The sequence below is a fragment of the Mastigoproctus giganteus genome, chromosome 12, assembly GCF_048544385.1.
Source record: "Mastigoproctus giganteus isolate SK-2022 chromosome 12, ASM4854438v1, whole genome shotgun sequence".
Taxonomy (NCBI): domain Eukaryota; kingdom Metazoa; phylum Arthropoda; class Arachnida; order Uropygi; family Thelyphonidae; genus Mastigoproctus; species Mastigoproctus giganteus.
In genome coordinates, this window is record NC_143586.1 from 138,367,872 (window position 1) to 138,388,584 (window position 20,713).

At 35.3% G+C, this 20,713-nt stretch overlaps 1 protein-coding gene across 1 annotated transcript in view; it reads right to left on the bottom strand.

Moving 5' to 3' along the window:
- Positions 1-1,032: 1,032 nt before the first annotated feature.
- Top3beta (DNA topoisomerase 3-beta) overlaps positions 1,033-20,713 on the bottom strand; it is a 171,190-nt gene continuing 151,509 nt past the window's right edge. Inside the window, exons 14-16 of the mRNA XM_090386473.1 lie at positions 12,085-12,281; positions 7,310-7,415; positions 1,033-1,360 (exon numbers count right to left, since the gene is read on the bottom strand). Of these exons, the coding sequence (XP_090242599.1) occupies positions 1,121-1,360; positions 7,310-7,415; positions 12,085-12,281 (543 nt within the window). The 3' untranslated portion in view covers positions 1,033-1,120. The remainder of the gene's footprint in view (positions 1,361-7,309; positions 7,416-12,084; positions 12,282-20,713) is intronic.

A 20,713-nucleotide genomic window follows, 5' to 3' on the forward strand; every position in this document is an offset into this window, starting at 1 on the left:
GAGTATTCACTTGTCACATGAATTGTTTCCATAATGTGAAGAAAATGAGTGAAGGATAAAATTAAAGGAACTTATTTTCTAGTCAAATGTTTAAATTTTAAGAGACTAGACAATAGCTGGTAGAAGACTAACTCAGAATAGTATTCTTCATGAATCAACAATAATAAAACAGAAACAAGTTTCAGAAACTAATGAAAAAATTGTACAAAAATTAAAGCATTATCTGCTAGTAATAAGCTAAGATTTCAATGAACCTGTTGCCCAGTGGCAATGAAATTCTAGTGGTTTCTTCACTGGACTTTGTTAATAGCTACATTGAAATGGGAACAGCTGAGAGATAATGCTAGTGGAAGAAAATGATAATGCTATCATAATGAAGTGTTTATAGTGAACTCCGGTTATGCTTTATAAAAAAACATCAGTTTTATACTTACGTCACAAGGCAGATAATGGCTTTAATTTCAGCTTTTATGAAGCTTGTGAAGATGAAATAACTAAAGAAAAGCATGTCCAAAATCCAGTGGTCAGAAACAGCAATTTTTTTTTTTTTTTTTTGAAACCACTGAAAAACTAACTGGATCACCACTGGATTTCTGTTCAAGTACTGAAGTACCTATGTTTGTTTTAATGTTATTTACCTTATGACATAAAAATAAAGTACTTTTATACATTCTTAAAAGTGGATTCGGGTTCAACTGTAGTAGTGTATAACCCCAGGGGCTCACATCTGGTGAGTATGGGCTTGGCACACCCAAGGTCCTGAGCTGGATATCATCATTCTTCTCTTTCTTGGTGATTCCCCTCTACTTATGACTCTCTCTCTCTCTCTCTCTCTCTCTCTCTCTCTCTCTCTCTCTCTCTCAGGAATTTCTTTTTTTTTTCTGATGCAGCATAAGCCTCAGGCTTCCTTGCACCATATAGTTAATAATAATAATAAATCTAAAACTCAGTGAGAAAGAGGCAAAAGTGCCCAACAAATACAGGCCCAGCCTAAAACACAGGTGTGCTTATTTATAAAAGAAAAAAATGCTATAAAATATAACAAGTAATTTATTATAAATATGATTTATACAGAGAAGGATCATATAAAACATTTCAAAACAGGTAATTCTATTAGATACTAAACAAAATAAGCAGCCAGTTGAGCCATTTTATCTTTAGGCTTGCTTCTTCCTCTTCCTCTTGGTCTGCCCCCTCTTCCACGACCTCTACCTCTAGCAACTCCTCTACCTCTGTTCGGTGCAGCAGGATTTTGTCTCATCCTTAATGCTTGTTGTCGATCAACAAGTGTGGCAAACTGGGCTTCACAGAAAATACAACCTGTTGTTTCACTACTTCCACTTGCTAGTTTACTCTTCTCCTATCAGGAAGAAATAAATTTCAATCTTCACACATAATAAAAATAATAATAATCATACACTGAAAGTTCATACATTAAGCTGACATTGTTATGTTGATTTACAGCATTTTCTTTAATTAAATACTTTTTTTAGGGAAATAACTTCAAAGGACATAACTGAGTCAGAAATGCCTAATCAACAAAGATCACAAATATACCTTACTAAACTTGGGTGGGGCGGGGGGGGGGGGGACTTTTAAAAGCCTGAGAAGCCATAATACACATAATGGACACATAAAACATACTATATGCTGCCTGCCATGGCATTTTATTCACATTTTAAATTTCAATATATAAAATATTAAAGTAGGCACTTAAGTGACTACTGTTACTTAACAGCCCAATAAGATCTCACAGGTGCTGTAACTCACAGAACTGAAGTCTTTCTTGCAAGAGCACCCCTTTGTTTCCCTCACCAATCATGCTGTTCCTCTCTGCACCCATGTCAACAGACCCACATCCCACCTAAAATGAAGCTTCTAAACCTATGTGCAGAACTCAAGAATGAGCCCAATCACTGCCTTATACAACATGACAATCAACTCTTATCGCTGCTGGCAATTTATAACATCATATAAATCAGAGGTTTCAATTTGTGTTCTGCAGAATCCTGGGGGTTTTCAAGGAGATCTCAGGAGTTACTTAAACATTTTGTTGTTGATTTTTAATATGCATAGATATATAGCAATATTACTGCTTTTAAATATATTGCAGCTCCATGAAAAACTGGATTCACAAAAGGGTTCTGCAGCCAAAAATGGCTGAAAAATGCTGGTGTAAATGATATACAGTAAACCCCCGCTATTCGCGGTCGCTGATTTAATATAAAATTAAACCTAAAAAAATGTGAATTTTAAAGCGCCGTGAACACTTTCCGCCATAAAAAAACATGGGCATGGCTAAAGTTATCTTCCCCGGTCAAAACAGCGCTCAGTGGGTGGAGGGAGAGGGGTGACAAAAAGAGCGTGGATGTTTCTCGCTAATCCTTGTTCAGTATGTGTTATGCGCTTGCCATGGGAGATTTCGTCGTTTGTTTTTAATTTATATGCTTATAAATTGAATAAATTTATCAATTTATAAATTGATATGCTTACAAAAGTGATAAATCTACCGTTTTGCAGTGTAAAACAGACTTTTTCGAGTGTGTAACGGAAGAAAGTGACTTTATTTGGACAAGTTCTTTCTAACCCATACAATAATATGGCTACGAATAACAAGGGAAATGTGAAAAGATCAAAGAAGGTGATGACATTAGCGAATAAAATTTAGTTATTAGATAATATTTCTAATGGTGAAAATGTCTCCTCAGTCGCAAAACATTATAAAATCAATTAGTCAATGGTACGATCAATCAAGAAATCGGAAGAAAAATATCCGCCGTAGTGTCCGTGAAAACGTGCTAATTGCTTCAAAAATTTGCTCTGTAACTCGTGATGTTAAATTAGAAAAAATGGAAAAAGCTTTAAATCTGTGGATAGAAGACCGAACTCAAAATAAAATTCTGTTAAGATTCACTCAAAATAAGATTCACTCATCATTCGTGAAAAGGCAAAACTCCTTTATCAACACTTTAGCAAAACTAGTGATAACACTGGCGGGATAAGTTTTAGCTAGCAAAGGCGCTGGTTTTAAAGATTTGTTTGAAATCTCTGATAAATATTACATTTAATATTAAATTGTTTCTTATTTTCATTTCGATGCCATATGCTTGCATTTCACCATGTGCTGTCTATGTACATAGTCATATTATGAAGGTACATATAATACACACATAGACAAAATTTTAGACTAGTTTTTCTTATATATTTCATACTTTGGAACGTAACCCCTTTATTACTATGGGAGCCATAACTCAGTATTCGCGTTTTCAGTATTTGCGGCATTTCTCAGGAACGTAACCCCCGCGAATAGCGGGGGCTGTACTGTGCATTTCAACCATTAGCTATTATTTGATAATAAGTTAGAAAAATTGCATATCTGATCTGAATCTCTATGAATTTCACCTACCAAAACACATTCCTCTCTGTGAAAGGTAGATTAAAAATTTTTCCTTAAAGGTACTATTGTGAACTAGTAATGGTTTGCATTAAATGCACAATGTCTAATAGAGTTATTAGGAAATTAATTTAACATTTCAAAGTAGATAGTCAACTAAAATAAGTCAAAGCCTGGAATACTTCACACATCATACTAACCAGAAAACATAGTTCTTGAGAAATAACTGATGGTGCATCACAGAAACTACATAGAGAATATTTGTGAACAAGCAGTGAGAATATTTCCATCTCCCATCTCTTCCATCATGCAGTATGATTGGTGTCTTTTGATGTTATGATGGACATCACAGCAAGATCCAATCTTCCTTACATTTCCAGGGTACAGTTCTAAGACAGTGTTCACAGACCAGCCACTAGGTAGTCCACCAGACTAAACCTCTAGGAGGTTTCTGGATTGGCTAGTGTATAATCTCGCTGCCTCTTCTCTGCCAAACAGTGAATGGAGGGGGTTCGAGTAGTGTGTATGCAGGGAGCATTGTTGAGGCCAGGTTATGTCAAGGAGCTGAGTATATCCTTACTATGTGTATGCTATATCCAAAAATTTCATTACTTCATACAGCATGCTGTATGAAGTAATTTCCCCCCACACACACCTTTTCTTACTACTGAATACACAATGAATTGTCAAACAAATAGAACAAACTTATCTGCAAAAAGATCTAAACCTCCCAACACTTCCACATATATTTGTGAAATGAACACTTCCTCGTTCATTTCACAAATATATGTGGTCTTAGTTCTAATCTCAATGACGTCCATCTCCACTCACAGTCTGCCAAACCCCATGTACTTTTTCTGAGAGAATTCCAGTTATCAGCTGATTCAAACACTGTTCATCTCAGTTGTCTGACCTATCTGCTGTATGATTCCTTTTGCTTCAAAGGTAGTACTTATGCATATGTCCACTCTGATATTCCCTGTCAGACTTAGTAATTTGTAATCTCCTCTTTTCAGTCTTGTTTTCTTAAAATCTTGCTACCACATTCTGTCAAATTAATCTGTTGCCTCTATCGTTTTCCCAACTCCACTAATCACTTGGAACTCTTTGACATTCTTTGATTAAAAACTCTACATTCTCCAGTCCAACTTTCCTAACAATGAGGTAATTTCCCTTGGTGATTTTAATATTCACAACTCCAGCTGGCTTCCATTTTCAAGTCACATGGACCCAGCTGGTCGAGATGCTGAGGCTATTGCAATTACTAATGACCTTGCACAGATTGTCCTACCAGTATACCAAACAATCCTAACCACGCAGCCAACAACCATGCTTGATCTTTTTCTCTCAAACAACCCTTCCAAGTACACGGTCGAGGTGAGTGGTCATCTACACACCTCTGACCACAACTTGGTGATGGTCTCTTCTCCAATAGAGCCTTTCTCTCATGCCCATTCTCAACCTCATGTTGTTGGGCCTTACAAAAATGCAAAATGGGATGATCTGCAAGATTTCTTTTCTTCTGTTTTCCTTGGTCAGATTCCTGTTTCAAAACTTCTGATGTCAATGTTTGCTCTGATTGTCTCAGTGAAATTATTCTTTGTAGGGATGGAATCCTTTATTCCACACTCCACCTTAAAATCTCATCCTTTATCTAAACCTTGGATTTCCAATAAAAATGCTAAGGCTGTTCATGTTGCATATTGTAATTGGCTCGTATCCAAATCTCCAGGTTCATTTTCTGCCTACACTGAAGCTCTCAATAATTGTAAAGCAGCTATTAATCAGTCTAAACTGGATTTTCAATGGGCTAAGGGTAGAAAACTTGTTTCTTGTCCAAATGGTAGCTGAGCATTCTGGTCTCTTGCCAAAGCTATGGTGTAACTTTTGCCCATCTGTCAAAACTAGATGGTTCTATTGCTACTTCAGCCAAAGATAAAACTGACCTGCTAGCATCTTATTTTTCTTCCAAATCATGTTTTGATGATCTTGGTAAACCACCTACCATCATTCCCTGTACACTCCATTAAATGCCTCCTGTGGCCTTCCGTCAAAAGAATGTCAGAAGGATTTCGAACAAACTTGATGCTAATCAAGTTCCAGGTGCTCACGGTATTTGTTCTCAAAACCTGCACTCCTGAACTTACTCCCATTCTGTGTCACCTATTTTCACTTTCTTATTCCAAAGTAATGTCTTCATTAGTAGGCTGTCCCCTGCTACCACAGCTGATGATGTGAAAAACCTTCTTGCTGCATTCAAAATGAATGGTAGAGTCACCAAGCTATCCACGAAATATCCCACTTACGCCTCCTTTAAGATCGATGTAGTTGTTGCAGATTTTGAAGCACTCTTCAATCCTGAAATCTGGCCTGCTGTTATGCCAGTTCTTGTTATGCCATATCTCGGGCATAAAGGGCAGCGATATAGAAGTAATGGAAAGGTCTTCCACCAATGGTACCTGATTCATAGCAATCACAGATCTCGTTACTGCAACCAGAAGCACAGACACAGAACACCAATATGCCGATCCCTCTGCTCGTCAACCCTAGACACACCCTGCTGAATTGAGTAGTGCCATGTCAGAGACCACCCGTCCACATCAAAGTACCTAGAGTACCTGCCTGCACCATCTTTTATCAGAATGTGCGTAGTCTTAGGAACAAGCTTGACACCATGGAGCAAATTCTAATCCTCGAATATTTTGACCTGCTCGCCATCACTGAAACCTCAATTTACTCTTCTCAATTTACAATAAAATCTGATAACTGCTCTTTGCTCTAGTTTCAATTTTTTGACAACATGCACAAAACTACTATTATTCTTTCCATCATAAATCATGAACTACTGACTGGAAAAGTTTAAACTTGCACTTGTTTGAAAGAGCACACTCTAGCAGATCTAATCATGTGCTATTTTGGCCTCTTACATTAATACTAAACGTAGAGCACATGCAGTTTCATTATTTAATTGGCACACTGTATCAGTGCAACATAAGCACCATATGCATATGGTGGGCACTTCCGTAGCCAGGTGGGAAGGAGCAGCAGTGCGTAGCACACTCTTCTTGATTAGACCGGGGTTCGAGCCCGTCACCACCAAATATGGAGGATGCGGAAAGGTCAGGGAATGACTACCGCCCGGAGCAATATGGCCTTAGTTGCTAATGCTCCTAAAAAAAAAAAAAAAAAAACCAAATATGCATATGCATCAAATATGTATCAAAGCATCATCTGAAACTTTGATTAACATGTTGTATGAGTCCAGTTGTACCTGACTTTCCAGGATTTACAACTTTGAATATACAGAGGTAATCACTTGTCTTACTTAATGCAGTAATGATTACCTTCAATGAAAGGCTAATAAAAAAAAAAATAAATAAAAAAAACAGTCACAGTAGTTGCTGTGGTAGCATCTGTAGAAGCACATTACCTACTCAAGATATGATAATTTTATCCACGTTGCATGCAGAAACTAAGATTTTGCTACATATAAATTCTGATCTTATCAAAATGTTATCTAAATTTCTATTCACTTCAGCAGCTGCAAAAAAAAAAAAAAAAAAAAAAAGCTAGCTATAATAACTTGCAAAGTAAAACAATCAAAATATTTAACATTGCCCTAAAAGCAAATGCAGAGACACTGAAAGTTGTTCATCATTACTGTAAAAAAAAAAAAAAAAAAATAATAATAATGAATGTATAAAAGCTTTATCACATGATATTAAATCAATGGTTTTGAGATTTATGCATACTGATATAATACTCATATGTGAAACATTGCCAGAGCTTTTCTAACATTACTTTTTACACAATTTTATATTTTAAAATAACTAAGTTTTAACTTCACCAGATTCTAGATAAAAACTTGAAATGAATTTATGCACTCCAACTTTCATTTTTAATATATTCACTTACCTTTTTGTATTCTACTGTTACCAACTGACTTCCGCATTCATTACAGGTGTCTTCTTCTACAGCTACTTTTGATGCATCTTCAAACAGGTGCACAATTGTGTCACATCTATTTCAAATAAAAAAAAATAACAGAATCAAAACAACAGAATTTAGCTAAACAGCTTTAAAATGTACGAGGTGCATTCAAGTTATAAGGTCTCCAAATTTATTTCTTACAAAATAATTGAAGTATATGCTCGGGACTGCTTTAGTCTTAACTCCACATTAGTTCTGAATGTTTTCAGAAGATGGTAGCAAAATGCAATATGTCACATTGACTGCAACCCCAAACAATACTGTGTTTATAATACTTCAAATGGCATCCTTCTCTCATCAAGAATGTATCATTATCTGATTTTCACATCTCACCCAGAAAAGTCCAAATGAAATCTATCAGGAAATGTCAGAAGTGTGTCCTAGGCCTTATGGATGTGAAAAGAAAAAAAAAAAAAATGTTCATAGCCGGGTACATAAGTTTCATGAAGGTCAAGAGTGCTGTGAGAACAAAGCACGTGGACCAAGACATCAGAACCAGTCGTTCTGAGGCCAACATTTGCCAGATTAAGGAAATGGTTTTGGGTGACAGAAGATCAACAGTGGATGACACTGCAACAGCTACACTCATTTCAATTGGATCTGTGCATACCATAATCCATGAAGATCTCAAAATAAGCAAGGTGTCATTCTGCCCAGTAGGTTCCAAGGCAGCTTTCCCAAGAACAAAAAAAAATAATAAATAAGTTCTTGTTTATACTCTGACACGACCATCAGGTCAGTGGAGTTTACAATAAATCATCAATACAAAAGTTAATCATATTTAACAGTCACGGGCGTGAACTCCAGTCCACTCAAAACACTCAAAGAGAGAGCATGCTACTGCATTCATGCTCCTGACCACTCGGCTACATCAGGCCAAAGACAATTGTGTCAACTTGTGTGAAGCAATGCTCACTTGAGATGCTGCGGTGAATGGATCTTTCTTTTCCTTGATTGTCATGATGGTTGAGACATGGGTTTCACTCTTCAATCGGCGCCTCCATAGCCAGGTGGGCAGGAGCAGGCAGTGCGTAGTACACGCTTCTTGATTAGACCGGGGTTCGACCCTGTGACCACCAAATACGGAGGATACGGAAAGGTCAGGGAATGACCACCGCATATTCCCGGAGCAATATGGCCTTAGTTGCTAATGCTCCTAAAAACCAAATAACAATAACACTCTTCAATCCAGAAACAAAACATCAGTCTGCCCAATGGAAGCACACTGATTCACCACTGCCCAAAAATTTCCATGTTGCTGCAAGTGCAGAGAAAATAATGGTTGCTGCTTTCTGAGATATTGATGGAATAGTCCTTAAAAATTGTGTATCCAAGGGCACTACGGTGACAGGAAACTCATATTAAAAAATTCTGAAGAAAAAAGTATCTCTCAGCACTTCAGAAAAATCATCCACATAGACTGAATCACATTCGTTTCCATCAAAACAATGCTAATTTAACCTATTATAATTATTCTGGAAATACCTACCCAACCCAACCTATCCTACCCAAAAAAAAAGTGTACAACTTACAATTCCTCAGTTGAAAAGTGAGGCAAGTGTCACCTCTGTATCTTGTGTACTTTATGAGAAATAAATTTGGAGACCTTATAACTTGAATATACCTTGTATCTCAAATTAAAGCCCGAGTACAAAATTTATAAAATAAAGAAGTGTAATCATAATGGAAAAAATATTTATAAGAAGATAAAATAATAAATAGTGAAATAAGAAATAGTTTATTCAAAAATGTACATCTTATTGCCCTGAATAAAATTTCACAGTAGTGTTTTTTAAAATTTTTTTTGTTAAATAAAAACTCTACTAGCTAACAAACACTTTAATAGGACTGAAAGGTTAATTCCTAAAGAGCATAAATTCATACCTATAATTTTTGAACTACAATATACCACTTCCATTTATTTTCAAACTCATCCAACATGATTGCAACAACACCAATCTGGTGTTAGCATTAGCATTAGCAGAGGCATTTGATGCAAGAAAGCAAGCTTATGCAGCATCAGCCAAAAAAATAAAATAAATAAATAAATAAATAAAAAATAACCACTTCCACTTCACCCCTCTGTTCATTCGAAATACCTGTCCAGCCGAGCCTTAAACTTATTTAGGCTGTCAACTTCCATGACAAGGGATGGAAGTCTATTCCACCAACCAACCACCCGCTGGCCAAAGGCAAATTTCCGCACATCTATCCGACATCCGTCCTTCCTCAATTTGAATTTATGCCCTCTGAGGTGATTATTCTGAGCAAGATGAAGAATCCCATTGGCATTGAGCATGCTCAAACCATTCAAAGCCTTATACACCTCTATCAGATCACCTCGCCGGTGCCTAGTCTCCAGACTCTGTAATTTGCAAAACTTAAGCCTTTCTTCGTAAGAGCAACCCTTTGTTCCATTCACTAATCTTGTTGCCCTTCTCTGTACCCGTTCCAGCAGTTCTACATCCTTCTTGAAATGAGGCCTCCAGACCTGTATACAGTACTCTAGGTGTGGTCTGACCATTGCCTTATACAAGGGAATAATCACCTCCTTATCCCTGCTAGAAAAATTCCTATATATCATCGACAATACACCATGAGCTACTCTTGCAGCCCGTCTGCACTGCTCAGAAAACTTCATATCTGCCTGCACAACCACCCCCAGGTCCCTTTCATTCTCTACCACTGTCAGTGTAGTACCACAGAGTTGATACGTTGCTCTGGGGTTGCTGTTTCCCATATGTAGTACTTTACATTTGTCAATGTTAAACTTCATTTGCCACCTCTCAGCCCATCTGCTCAACCTTTCCAGATCCTGTTGCAGTAGCATAGTGTCAGTAGTGTCCTTGACAACCCTGCCAACCTTCGTATCGTCTGCAAACTTGGACATTAAGCTTGACATACCATCATCAATATCATTTATAAATACAGAAAACAATAATGGACTCAATACTGAACCCTGAGGACTCCACTAATAACATTAGTCCACGATGAGCAGTGTCCATTGATTACCACTCTCTGTCTTCTCCCCCTCAACCACCCCTTTATCCATAGCAGCAATTTGCCTTCAATGCCACACTGCTGTTGCCATACTTCAAATTATAAATATGTATACAGATTATACACACTACTATATATATTATTTTAATTCTCAGTATATACTAATAATAAAACACCTAAATGACACTCAGAATAGATGAGAGTTTGTTTCATCTATTCTGAAATAAAACTTTGTTTCCTTATTCAGTTTACTGTAAATGTAATAAAAAGTGAAAAATAATTTTTACTAATTTCACTGTTTGGCATTATTATGCATCTATATAAAATCTGCAACTTGAAATTGATTTCTAAGATAATATATATTAAAGAATATATATTATCTTAGAATTCCAGGAATTCCAGAAACATATATGCATATACTTTCTGATTGTTCTTCCTATTCTCACTGTTCATATTATCCATTCTGATTGAACATTAATCTACTCAAATGGGGGAGTGTCCGTGGAGATGTTGTTGTTGTTATTTGGTTTTTAGGAGCATTAGCAACTAAGGCCATATTGCTCCGGGATATGCGGTGGTCATTCCCTGACCTTTCCACATCCTCCGTATTTGGTTTCGTGGAGATCAACAAACTCGTATATTTTTCTTTCTGAAATATTCATTTGCATGTTCACAGGTAACACGAAGCTGTAATGTCCTGCTGGCCATTTACTGTTAGTATGCAAATGAGTTTAAATTTTACTGTGCTAATAATCTGATAGAGTAATATTAGGATGTATTAATAGTATTCCAGATACCAGTAATGCAATTAAATTCCATTAAACCAAACACAAAAGGGGGAGAAAAAAAAAAATATATATATATGTATATATAACATAGAAATTACTGCTTTAGTTGTTATAGTAATACAAGAATTTTTTAGAACTTTTAGAATTTATGGGTTCAGGGGTGAATAGTTATAGTTTCAGTATAGTGAGACACCAGTGCACATGCCTCTATGTAAAGAATTGTGGGATAAGGTGGGCAAAGGCCAAAGAGGGCTTTCTATGAATTTTTTTAATGAGAAAACAAAAGTATAGCTAACATGTGGAACAGTTATGAAAATATGGCAAATATGTAGAACATATAGGACAAATATATATATTTAGATAAAGTAAACTTAAACTTAAAAATGAAATTTGTTCATGCAGTGCTTTTAATTATAAATATGAGTGGTGACTATGGTAATAAGCTATTGTGGCAGGTGCACATCATAGTGATGAGAACTGACTTATACAAGGTGATTCAAAAGACACAAAACCCATAATATATTTTCAGTTTTTTATCAATTTATATTATTATAAACATAATTATAATTAGGATTGTAATAAATATTGAAAGTGTCCGCTTTCCCAAATGCAAGCATAAACAATTTTCATCATGTTTGATGAGACTTGCCGTAGTTGTTTGTTGTCATTAAATTCATGATCCAATACTGACTTTTAATTCTTCCAATATTTTTTTTTCATTTTAAGTAGTCTGAAAGATAAAAATGTGGGAATCATGGATGTTCAGTTATGATCACATGATGTGCCTGGGAAAATGATATGCTGTCTTCATTCTAAATAAAATACTACTATTTGGTAACTGAAAGCTGGTGCATATAACAATAACTGTTGAACATCTTAACAGTACATTACAAATAATATATTGCTATTCACCTGTTACATGAAAGTTTCCACTTTGGTCCAGATCCAGGATCTAATACCAGTACTCCTTCACATCTAGAGCAAGACGATACTCCATTAGACTGAAGAGAGTGAGGACATGCAGGATGAGTGCAAAAATTACAGCCAGATAGTTTTCTCATATCTCGAAATGGTGGATGATTATAGCAATAAGGGCAAAAGATATAACTCTGAAAATAATGATATCTGATGTATAAAAAATGTATATTAAACAATCAATTACATGGTTGAAGATCTTTAAAAATAAACATTATGCTAATTTAATATAATTCAAAATGCAGAAGCTTTACACAATTATATGCTTCAATATATTATTAAAAATGTGTATCACAGAGCAGGATCAAAATCCAATCTAGTTAAGATATTCTAAATGATTAATTTTCGATTCACTATTTGGCAAGGAATTCAAGATGCAAACTAGACAAAAATTAAAATTATCCCAGTCATGTTAATCAACTGCAACTTTAAATGTAGTCAGATAAAAAATAATAATAATAAAAACAGCTTACATATTACAGTACATCCCAAAAAAATGCATGGGCTTCAGTTGTGATGATTTTTCACATATTAAGCAACTAATTACTTTTAAATACAGTGCAACTTTGATATGCAGATGGTGTTGGGGAACAACTTTAACATCTGCATTATAGCCAAAAATAAAATTTACCTGTCTTCCCCCCACCCCAATTTTTTAATATGAAGACTTGACCAAAAGACAACCTATCAAGTGTTTTATATATGCAAATTTCATTTTGCACTTTTTTCATTTAGTTTTACGATTCTGCCATCAGTAGACAAAATGGGCTAAGTGTTTTAAATTGCAAATCTAAAACTGTAGCTTTTTTTAATAATGATGCACTTTAAAAATAAAATTTCAAAACTCTCAGTTTCTTATAAGTTCCAATGCTTCGAAATGAGACAAGTTTACAGGGAATTAAATCTGCAGTATACTACATAAATAAGAATTAAGGAATAACTCAGGCTCATAACCTAAAAGCCATCATAGTTGAGTGGTCAAATGCAAGAATACAGAAGAAGAAAAAGAAGCCATTTTTTTTCCCTAACAAATAGCTTCTGAGTAATGTGATTGGGTATTTTTGAAATTCATTGCAAAGAAAAAAACCAAATCAACACCTCAGAAATCATTTTCCACAAAAAAATAGTGTGATACAGCTGGGTTACATTCTGAATAAGGTTATGGGACTCCTCCCATTCCTCAAGGATGTGCTACTTTCAGCTATAAACAAGTGAATTTTACAGTCCTGCAGTATAATTATGAAGCTAATGCAGTCAGCATAAACGGCTCATAAAATATACAAACTGTTTGTTTGTCAATTCATGAAGGGATGGTCCCAGGTAGGAGCTGGCTATAGCCCTTTCCCCTCATGATCAAAAAGAATGTGGACTTTTTTTAATGCTACATGATGATGATAAAAAGCTTAATGATTCCCTGGAATACTGCTTTAGCTGACCCCTTTAGAAAATTTTTGGGACATCCCTGAATTCATGTACAATTTTCATTATGCCTTTAATAGTTTGTTTTATTCTATATGTTACTTCATTCTTGAAAAGAATGGCTCATGCTGTTGTTTATAAAAATTTATAACTGAATATATGCAACTGAAAAATACAGCTGGTTCCTCCACTCAGAGCTAAATGTTTACTTGGTGAATATGCAATGTGCAATTAATGTTTCAGTGATGCAGTTTTTATGGCATTTCTAATTTAGAAAAGATAGGGGAGAAACAAAAAGCTACAGTAATTACACTTGGATAACTATTTTTGTTTATAACAAATTTTATATCATCTAACTGAGAGAGTATACTGCAGAAGAAAGTACAATAGCTCAGTTGTTCACATTTTGGAAATCACTGCAGTAGCTCGTTCCACTCTGTCAGATATAGTTTGCTTCTGCTGGTGTCTAGTGTGAAATTCATGTTTTGCCATAAACCACACTCACATTATATATATAAATCCTTTATTGCTGACAAAAAGGTAGGGCTATATCTCAATACAGACAGGCTACATGGATTTACATATTAAAAAAAAAATGAAGTAAAATAAATAAATAATAAAATAAAAACAATAAGACTGAAAGAGAAAAAATAATTCATTTAAAAACAGAAAATTAAATAAAACAGAATGTCTGCAAATTTTGCAAGGAGATTCTAGTAACAGTGGAAGCTGACAAACAGCAGACTACAGCATTTCATATTGCTTGGATATGAACACAGTTATTTGAGTGAGAAAAAAAAAAAAATCTATATCCAATACTGCTACATGAGTACACAACATGAAAAATGTTAAAATAACACTGTGGTATGGGTTTACACAAACTTTTCAGTATTACCAATTTCTTGTAATAATACTTTCTTTAAACCATCTATACTGCTGGTTTCCAAATTTAAATGACACTATTTTGTAAAACATTTTCTACATTTAATGTAAACATATCATTAACAGGTCATTAAATATCCAAACAATAGTACTGATTTTTCAGGCTGCATGCAAATTAACATGGACTGACTCCATGATATTCTACCCAGTAACTGCATTTTTCATATGCAACTTATTTTTCATTTGGCCAATTAGCCATGTCAGGGTTGCCATTTGTTAAGACTGAAAAGAACCACCTGCCTGAATGCTTACACCAGGAATTTATTTCCCATAGACATAATGTTAAAAACATGGGTTATGTTCTCAACAATGAAATTTGTCCATAGTAATGTTAAATAAAGGTCAACAACAATATTTAATGCTTAAACAATGATTTATTTATCCAAAGAAATGAAAACAGCCTTTAAAATCAAGCAAATTATAATAATAAAGAAATTATTTGTCATTCAAATGTTAAAGAATGTTTATTCTTCATCATCATCGACTGATGATGATGATGAATAATGAGATCATGTTTGCTTATGATCTCATATTTTGTTTCCAATATTATTCCTCTTCGCTGTTTACTTTTACTAACATCACTTTAACTAAGACAGTTAAAATGAAGAGCATCACAACCACTCTTTGTAACGTCAGCTGGTAACTGCTTTATGTTATATGAGTCAGTGAGATACTCTCTTCTGCATGAACAAAGAAAGTACGCATAGTTGTGCTGTATTGTATAGCTACGCACGTGGAAATGGATGTTTGGCATTTATTTATTGCAATTAATAATTCATATTTTTGATTTTGTTGATACTTGATAATCGAAATAAAGAACTCGTAAATCCGAGAACTTGTAAAGCAGGAATTGTATAGGGAAACTACAGCAAACAAAGCTAAAATGTGTGTATCTGATATTTCAGTGTACTTAAGTAAAGAATAAATGTGGGCTGTGTTTTGTGCTTTAAACTTCAAGAATCTAGTAACCAGGGATATTATTTTAATAATATAGGACAAGAGGTTAGAAAATGGGGAATGTCTGTATGAGACAAACAGATTAAGTGGTTTATCAGATTTGTGAAGTTTAATGATGTAAAAAATATGTGGTAATAAGTTATTTCTGATACCTACAGGTTGTACAACTTGTACATTTATTTCTTTTTTTTTGCTGTGTAAATTTGTAAGGAACTTGTCTATTTTGTTTTTAATTTGGGTTATGGAATAGTTATCTATTTCATGTGTGTTTCGGTCCTGTATAACATATGTTCAATTTTTTTATTGTATTCTACTTTGCCTATCATAACAATAGTGTCACCTTTGTCAGTTTTTCGTATAATAATACCAGTCTGTTGTTGTAAATCTTTTAAACTATTAGGAATGTTAGATATTACATTAATTAAATTAAGAGAATGGCTCAGATTTGACAATAATCTAAAACAGCACAACGCACTCTCCATCAACAACATTATCACACTTACATCCCTACTTATTCAAACTAGACATTTTAGATTCAATACATTTACAAACAGGTATATTGACTTCCAATGGACTTATGAGTTTCAGCTCCAATCTCTGAAATTTACCTAGCCTCTACAGAAGACAGCATCTTGATACTTTTCCCCCAACTTTTAAACTTTTTACTCATTATGCAGATGATATACTTGTTGTTTCTAATAAACAAACTGTTGATACTTTTTTCACAAAATTTACCACCATTCAACACAGATTAAAATACATGCTAGAACTCAAGCATAATGAGGATAAACTTCTTAAATTTAAGGATCATAAAAGACAATAACCATTTGAATATGTGTATTTATGAAAAAACACCCTAAACACAGGACAGGACGATTTCTATATTTCTATTCACATCACTCATATAATGTAAAAAAATCTGTTTTAATCATTCAATTCCACAATGCAATAAAATATTGTATTATGAGAATGACCTACAAGGAGAGCTAGAACACCTGACTAAAATCTTTCTTAGAGGAAAATATCCATATAGTCTTATTCAAAACATAATAGAAGAAGTTAAAAATAGACACAGAGTCATTAATCAACTAACAAAAAAACAGTTTACCACAAATAAAATAATTGTTCTCCCATATCATAACCAATTAGCTAGGCAACTCAAGAATGTATTTGTAAGCACGGTCTTTCTTTAGTATTCGCTTCTTAAAATAAAGTTAGCACCTTTTTCAATAATTACAAAAATGCTTACAAATAGACATTTCAGATACAAACAATATTATATATCTAATTCACTGTCAAAAAGGATGTAATGCATGCTATATTGGGGATACTACAGTCAAGTATGACACCTTAAATACATCCAAAACAAGAGAGTATTATCACCAAGCAAATATACTAACACAGTGTCATGCCATATAACTATGGCAACTGAGTTCTGTACCGTCATGCCATGGAACTAGACTCTGCAGGATCATCTAGACAACACTTCAGTTTTAGTTCGGACACAGGGTGGGTTTGTTAAGGGGAAGTCCTGCCTGACCAATTTGATTGGATACTATGATGTGGTCACGAAGGAACTGGATGCAAAAAATAATTCTGATATATACTTGGATCTTAGGAAAGCTTTTGATACTGTTGCACATGGAAGACTACTGTACAAATTGGAGCAGTATGGGCAAGTTGCTACAATGGATAAAAGGATGATTGAGTGGGAGAAGACAGAGTGGTAATCAATGGACACTGCTCTTCGTGGACTAATGTTATTAGTGGAGTCCCCCCAGGGTTCAGTATTGGGTCCATGTTGTTTCCTGTATTATTAATGATATTGATGAAGGTATATCAGACTTAATGTCTAAGTTTTCAGACAATATGAAGGTTGGCAGGGTTGTCAATGACACTAATGACAGTATGCTACTGCAAGAGGATCTAGAAACATTGAGCAGATGGGCTGAGAGGTGACAACTGAAGTTTAACATTGACAAATGTAAAGTACTGTATATGGATAGCAGTAACCCCAGAGTAACATATCAACTGTGTGGTACTACACTCAAGGTGGTAGAGAATGAACAGGATCTAGGGGTAATTGTGCAGTCAGACATGAAGTTTTCTTAGCAGTGCAGACAGTCTGCAAGAGTAGCTCATCATGTCTTGTCAATGATATACAGGAATTTTTCTAGTAGGGATAAGGAGGTGATTATCCCCTTGTATGAGGCAATGGTCAGACCACACCTTGAGTACTGTATACGGGTCTGGAGGCTGCATTTTAGGAAGGATGTAGAGCTTCTGGAACGAGTACAGAGAAGAGCAACAAGATTAGTGAATGGAACAAAGGGTTGCTCTTACAAAGAAACACTTAAGATTTGCAAATTACAGTGTCTGGTGACTAGGCACCTGCGAGGTGATCTGATTGAAGTGTATAGGTCCTTGAATGGCTTGAGCAAGCTCAATGCTGATGGGATTCTTCCTCTTGCTCGGATTACAAACCTGAGGGGGCATAGATTCAAACTAAGGAAAGACAATTGTAGAATAGATGTGCGGAAGTTTGCCTTTAGCCAGCGTGTAGTTGATTGCTGGAACAAACTTCCATCTGTTGTTGTAGAAGTTGACAGCATAAATAAATTCAAAGCAGAACTAGACAAGCATTTGGAGCAAATGGATGGATGAAATGGGAAGAGTTATTTTTTGGCTGATGCTGTATAAGCTTGCTTTCTTGCATCACATGTCTCTACTAATGCTAACTCAGTTGCCATAGTTACTCCTCAAATCACTAACCCAAAATTGATTCTGCAATAATTTTCACTAGTCTCACTTCCACTTATAAATTAAATGCCATCGAATCTCTTGCAATAGAACAGTTCAAACAAAATACACAATATTCTATTCTTACTGCTAAACTCCCCACCACCCTTTTGCCAATATGGAATATGAGGAACATAAAAGTTCCTGTATAAAATTGAGTTGCATTGAGTTGAACGAATATTAGTTGGCAGGGTTGTCAATGACACTAATGACAGTATGCTACTGCAAGAGGATCTAGAAACATTGAGCAGATGGGCTGAGAGGTGACAACTGAAGTTTAACATTGACAAATGTAAAGTACTGTATATGGATAGCAGTAACCCCAGAGTAACATATCAACTGTGTGGTACTACACTCAAGGTGGTAGAGAATGAAAAGGATCTAGGGGTAATTGTGCAGTCAGACATGAAGTTTTCTTAGCAGTGCAGACAGTCTGCAAGAGTAGCTCATCATGTCTTGTCAATGATATACAGGAATTTTTCTAGTAGGGATAAGGAGGTGATTATCCCCTTGTATGAGGCAATGGTCAGACCACACCTTGAGTACTGTATACGGGTCTGGAGGCTGCATTTTAGGAAGGATGTAGAGCTTCTGGAACGAGTACAGAGAAGAGCAACAAGATTAGTGAATGGAACAAAGGGTTGCTCTTACAAAGAAACACTTAAGATTTGCAAATTACAGTGTCTGGTGACTAGGCACCTGCGAGGTGATCTGATTGAAGTGTATAGGTCCTTGAATGGCTTGAGCAAGCTCAATGCTGATGGGATTCTTCCTCTTGCTCGGATTACAAACCTGAGGGGGCATAGATTCAAACTAAGGAAAGACAATTGTAGAATAGATGTGCGGAAGTTTGCCTTTAGCCAGCGTGTAGTTGATTGCTGGAACAAACTTCCATCTGTTGTTGTAGAAGTTGACAGCATAAATAAATTCAAAGCAGAACTAGACAAGCATTTGGAGCAAATGGATGGATGAAATGGGAAGAGTTATTTTTTGGCTGATGCTGTATAAGCTTGCTTTTTTGCATCACATGTCTCTACTAATGCTAACTCAGTTGCCATAGTTACTCCTCAAATCACTAACCCAAAATTGATTCTGCAATAATTTTCACTAGTCTCACTTCCACTTATAAATTAAATGCCATCGAATCTCTTGCAATAGAACAGTTCAAACAAAATACACAATATTCTATTCTTACTGCTAAACTCCCCACCACCCTTTTGCCAATATGGAATATGAGGAACATAAAAGTTCCTGTATAAAATTGAGTTGCATTGAGTTGAACGAATATTAGTCCATATACCGCCCTCTTCTTCACTACGTGCCACAATGAAGCAACTGACGATGACTACATAAGCTCCTGTTCAAGCTCTTGGTTCGATTTTAAACATTTTACGCTATGAGCACATCAATTTTAGTGCACTTCTCTCATTGGAGTTTTAATTTAATGGTTAATTTCCTTTTAGTTCATTAATAATATATCAGCCAGGAGGTAAGTTCTGAAAATTTAGGTTTCCATTCTTTTTAATTTCTTTTAGCTACAGAAATTTAACTAAACCATAACATTAATATAATCGAACTGTCCATTAAACTGGAAAGAAATGCAGTTTCCAAAGTTGCCAGAATATTACATAAAAAGTGCTGCACTATGCAATAAAAATATTAAATGTTGTAACATTGTATTTTACAACACTTATTGTATGGAGTAGAATAGCATACAATTTTGCTGTTTCATGTAGTAGCAGTGGAAACACTGCTAAAACTTGTTCAGAGACAGAAAAGCTGTTGAGAGCCCTCACTAGAGGTTCAGACAATTCTCTACTGACAAGCTCAGCAGGCTGATATAAGATGATGGTGAGGAAAATCCTGGTGCTCAGCTTTAATGTGAAAATATTTTAACTGATAAATACCATCAGATTTAGGCAGTTATGTTACTGAGTCTTCTACAGATAAAATCTAGTTTAGTGGAAGCTGACCATTATTATTATTATTACTACCTGACAAATGATACAAGAAACTACAGCAGCAGCCAAAAAAAAAGGGGGGGGGGACATTCACCTCATCTAATAATGCCCAATTCTTCCTTTTAAATTCATTCAAACTACCCATTCCAAGTTTACTCAATCCATTTAAAGCCTTAAACACTTCAATCAGGTCTCCTCACAAGTACCTAATTTGCAAGCATTGCAATTTGTAGAATCAATATCTTTTGTGTTCTTGATTAAATGGTTACAGACCTGTATACAGAACTCAAGATGTGACCTATTGCCTTATACAATGAGATAATCATCTCCTTGTTCCTGCTGACAAAGTTCCTGTATATCACTGACACAACCTGACCCAAGCCTGTCTTGCACTGCTTAAAGAACTTCAAGTCAGAGTGTATAATTACCCCTAGATCTCTTCCATTCTCCACCACCTTGAGTGTAGTACCACCTAACTGGAATGTTAT